The 4208-nt window shown below is 46.2% G+C and overlaps 1 protein-coding gene across 1 annotated transcript; it reads left to right on the top strand.

The window, feature by feature from the left end:
• The first annotated feature begins 446 nt into the window (after positions 1-446).
• Positions 447-4173, top strand: LOC115234809. Its single transcript, XM_029806154.1, has 2 exons — positions 447-918; positions 1229-4173. The coding sequence occupies exons 1-2, from the start codon at positions 447-449 to the stop codon at positions 4171-4173; spliced, it is 3417 nt and encodes a 1138-aa protein (XP_029662014.1).
• Positions 4174-4208: the final 35 nt, after the last annotated feature.

Raw genomic sequence — 4208 nt, 5'->3', positions numbered from 1 at the left:
ACATTGTACCAGAGAAAGCAAAGGATTAATAATAAAATAATCAGTCACCATATCACATCGGAATCTCCTTCTAGTTTTTTTCTTATTCCCGACCAGCAAATAATCTCACGAGAGAGCGATTCGGTCGCCAACTACAAATTCGTATAACTCGTGAACAAATTGGTCCTTCGAGCCGGATTTCGGGAGTACGGAGACTTGTAGTGTGAGATTAGTGAATGTGCTAGTAATACTGTTAGTTCTCCAATTGAACCTCGTTTTCGTGAGTTCTACTATATCTAGTATCTGCCGAGTCGATATTGTGTATTTAGTGAGACTCGTCCGTGGTTTTCTTGCGGTATCGTGAGAAGCGAGCGCGCGTTAGTATCGCGTCTCCGCTCGTTTTTCCGCACTCAGGTATTAGCATTTGCGTCTGAACCCTTCCGCCGGCTACATACTCGGTTGCCGCAATGCCGAAAAACTTCGCAAACTTACTCGCGCAACAGCACTTGACGATACAGCTGATTGCGCGCATCCTCACGAATTATAGAAAACTGGGCAAGGATAAATTCACAACTGTGAAGACTCGCTCTAGACTATCGGATCTTGATAAATTGTGGAGTGAGTGTCGTTCCTTGCACACTCAACTTCAACAGGCGGCTTCCGAGAAGGACCTGCGGCAGCACGAATATTTCGTCAACGAGGCTTTCTTCGAGGCAGCGACGGAGTACGAATCGTCAAAGGATGCGCTGATGGAGCTACTTCCTCAACAATCTTCGGATATCGCTTCCGTCAAACAGATCAACCCGGACGGTTCCTCGGCAAGTATCGACCCGCACGATAGTTGTAACTTCGCATTACCAAAGATTAAAATACCTCCATTCAACGGCGATTTGATTAAATGGGAAGGCTTCCGCGATTCTTTTGAAGCGTTAATTGACAGTAACTCTTCTTTGTCGGAAGTTTAAAAATTGTACTTTCTTCGAAGGCAACGCTGCGCTTTTGATCGAGCATATTCAAATATCCGATTTTAATTATAATGGTGCGTGGGAAATATTAAAAGAAGAATACGATTGTTCTCGTACGTTGATCATGGCTCATATTCATTCGTTTGCTAGTTTTCCAGTGATGAAAACAGAATCTGTAACTGAGTTAAAACGCCTACGAGATATTACAAACGCCTCGTTATCCGCGTAAAAACACTTGAAAAGACCGGTAGAACATTGGGATGATTTATTGGTCTATTTCCTAGTGCAGAAGTTAAGTGCGCGAACAAAACGCGAGTGGAATCTTCGATTGGGAATCTCAAAGGATTATCCCACTTACGCGAAATTAATCAAGTTCGTTACTGAAAGAATTCAAGGCTTGACTTTGCAAGAAGACAATATAGAATATTCTTCTTCCCGCGTTGCAAGCGAAAAGCCAGCGAAGAATAAATTTCATGTCTCGGTTCACAACGTGACTCTTCGAAAATGTGCCTGCTGTTCAAATAATCATTTTACGGTGTATTGTCCGAAGTTTAGGAAAAAATCGATCGATGACCGATACAGTGTCGCGCGTCAATCGCGTCTATGCTTTAACTGTTTAAAACTCGGGCATTTTCCGGCCAAGTGTAAGAGTGAGAAGCGATGTTCAAAGTGTCAACAATTGCACAATACATTATTGCATCGCGACTCCTTCTCACTTTCTTCGAATGCAGCTGCAGCAACTACTGCAACTACTGCGTTAGTAGTACCTGCATCATCCATATCGGCTAAGGACTCAGAGCCGTCGGATACGGCTGAGGTGCATTGCATTTCTTCGCTCAAATGTACCATACCGCACGAAAAGAGAATATTGCTAACTGAGTCTCCATCGGCCGTATTTCTCGCGACCGCGATAGTTAGACTGCGTACTTTGGAAGGAGGAGAGATCACGGTGCGGGCCCTCCTGGATCAAGGTTCCTCATGCAGTTTCATTACTGAATCTTTGGCCCAAAGATTACGCGCTCCGCGTCAGCAGGCAAATTTACACGTCTCCGGCTTTGGTGAACGCTACAACGGCGTTGCAAAATCATATATCATTCTCACGCTCCTTCCGGCCCACGCCCATAATCCTAAACTCCCACTCCGAGCATATATCTATCAAAAAATTACCGCTTATACCGCTACGAAATATCGAGCATTTGGAACGTGGCCACATTTGCGAAATTTGACGCTCGCTGATCCGGATCCCACGAGTCATGGATCCATTGATCTGCTCATCGGGGCTGACCTTTACGGAACCTTATTGCTTGGCGAGGTGCGCCGAGGTTTGGTCGGATCTCCGACTGCCCAGTCTACCGTCTTGGGGTGGATCGTCTCCGGCCCTGGAGATGCCTGCGGTTCGGATCGTGCAACACCTACCCCCGTACTGAATTGCGTCGCTACATCTGACGTCGACTCCTTATTAAAAAGGTTTTGGGAGCTTGAAGAAGTACCAGCAGAGCGCTCCTTCTCTCCAGAGGATGATCAATGTGAACGTCATTTTGTCGAAACTCACTCTCGGACGGCCTCAGGAAGATATATCGTTAGATTGCCATTCCGCGTTCAACCTCCTATCCCGATCGGGGAATCTCGCGACAAGGCGTTAAAGATCTATCGTCGCAATGAAAACCGACTGGCCATGATTCCGCTAGTTGCTGCGGAATATAATCAATTTCTCTCGGACTACGAAACCATGGGACATATGGAACGCGTTGACGATAAGGAAGCTCCTCGCTCGGCCTCTTATCTTCCCCATCATCCGGTTTTCCGTGAAGATAGTCTTACGTCTCATTTACGCGTCGTTTTTAACGCGTCTAGTATATCGTCAAACGGTACGAGTTTAAATGACCATCTACTTACTGGTCCAAAATTACAACAAGATATTGCTGCTATTATTCTAAATTGGCAAAAGCATCAATTCGTCTATATGGCGGACATCGCAAAAATGTTTCGCCAGATCCTAATTCACCGTGATGAAGCGGATTATCAACGCATCTTTTGGCGACCGCCGACTTCGCCGCATATTCTTCCTTTCAGATTACTGACTGTGACTTACGGAACCGCGCCTGCTCCCTTCCTAGCAATGCGAGTGCTTCAACAGCTCACTGAGGACGACGGCGAAGCCTTTCCCGAGGCTGTCCAAGTTTTGCGAAATTCCATTTATGTGGACGATGTACTATTTGGAGCCGACAACCTTGAAGAAGCACGAAAAATTCGAAGCCAACTGATCGCGTTACTGGAACGTGGTGGATTTCATCTAAGAAAGTGGGCACCTAACAATAGCTCTCTACTTGAGGATATCCCAGCTGGCGATCACGAGCTAGCTCGTGGTTTCCCTTTTGCCGACAACGAGTCGCTCAAAGTATTAGGTCTCTCGTGGTTTCCTAATGAGGATTGCTTTCGATTTCAGATCTCGAAACTAGAAAATACGGATCCTACGAAACGTGCAGTTCTATCATTCATTGCACGCCTCTTTGACCCTCTCGGTTGGGCCTCGCCGGTAATTATTACCGCCAAAATTTTAATTCAGGATCTATGGTTGCGAAAAATAGATTGGGACGCGTCGCTTCCGGAAGATTTATTACTGAAATGGCGAGCTTATTATGCAACATTTCCGCAACTGGTAAGTTGTCAAATTCCACGTTGGATGGGAACACATCGAGACTGCATTGCTTTGGAACTGCACGGTTTCTCAGACGCGTCCGAACGAGCATATTCCGCGGTCGTCTATTTGCGTTCGATGCATGAAATGAACGATATACGCGTCTCATTACTAGCGGCTAAGTCTAAGGTTGCACCTCTAAAGACTATTAGCCTCCCGCGACTTGAACTCAATGGCGCTCTTCTATTAGTTCGTTTGCTGGATTTTATTCGAACCTCTCTAACACTAAAGAACATCCCCATACACGGATGGGTTGACTCGACGGTAACCTTAGCTTGGATTTCGCAGCACCCCACCAAGTGGAAAACTTATGTCGCTAATCGCGTCTCCGAGATTCAAACAAAAGTACCAGAATTAAAGTGGCATCATGTTCCGTCGCGAGAAAATCCCGCAGATTGTGCTTCACGTGGTATTGCGGTGTCCGAGTACATCTCGCATCCATTGTGGTGGCGAGGCCCTTCATGGTTATCAAAACCATCCGTCTTCTGGCCGTCCTCGAATTCTACCAAAAGCCTCGATACAGTGGTTTAGGATGGACTACTCGAGGAAGCTTCCATTCATACTGG

Source organism: Formica exsecta, unplaced genomic scaffold, assembly GCF_003651465.1.
Source record: "Formica exsecta isolate Colony F162 unplaced genomic scaffold, ASM365146v1 scaffold2070, whole genome shotgun sequence".
Taxonomy (NCBI): Eukaryota; Metazoa; Arthropoda; class Insecta; order Hymenoptera; family Formicidae; genus Formica; species Formica exsecta.
The sequence above is the reverse complement of the archived record's forward strand: the minus strand, read 5'-3'. Positions and strand labels throughout refer to the sequence as shown.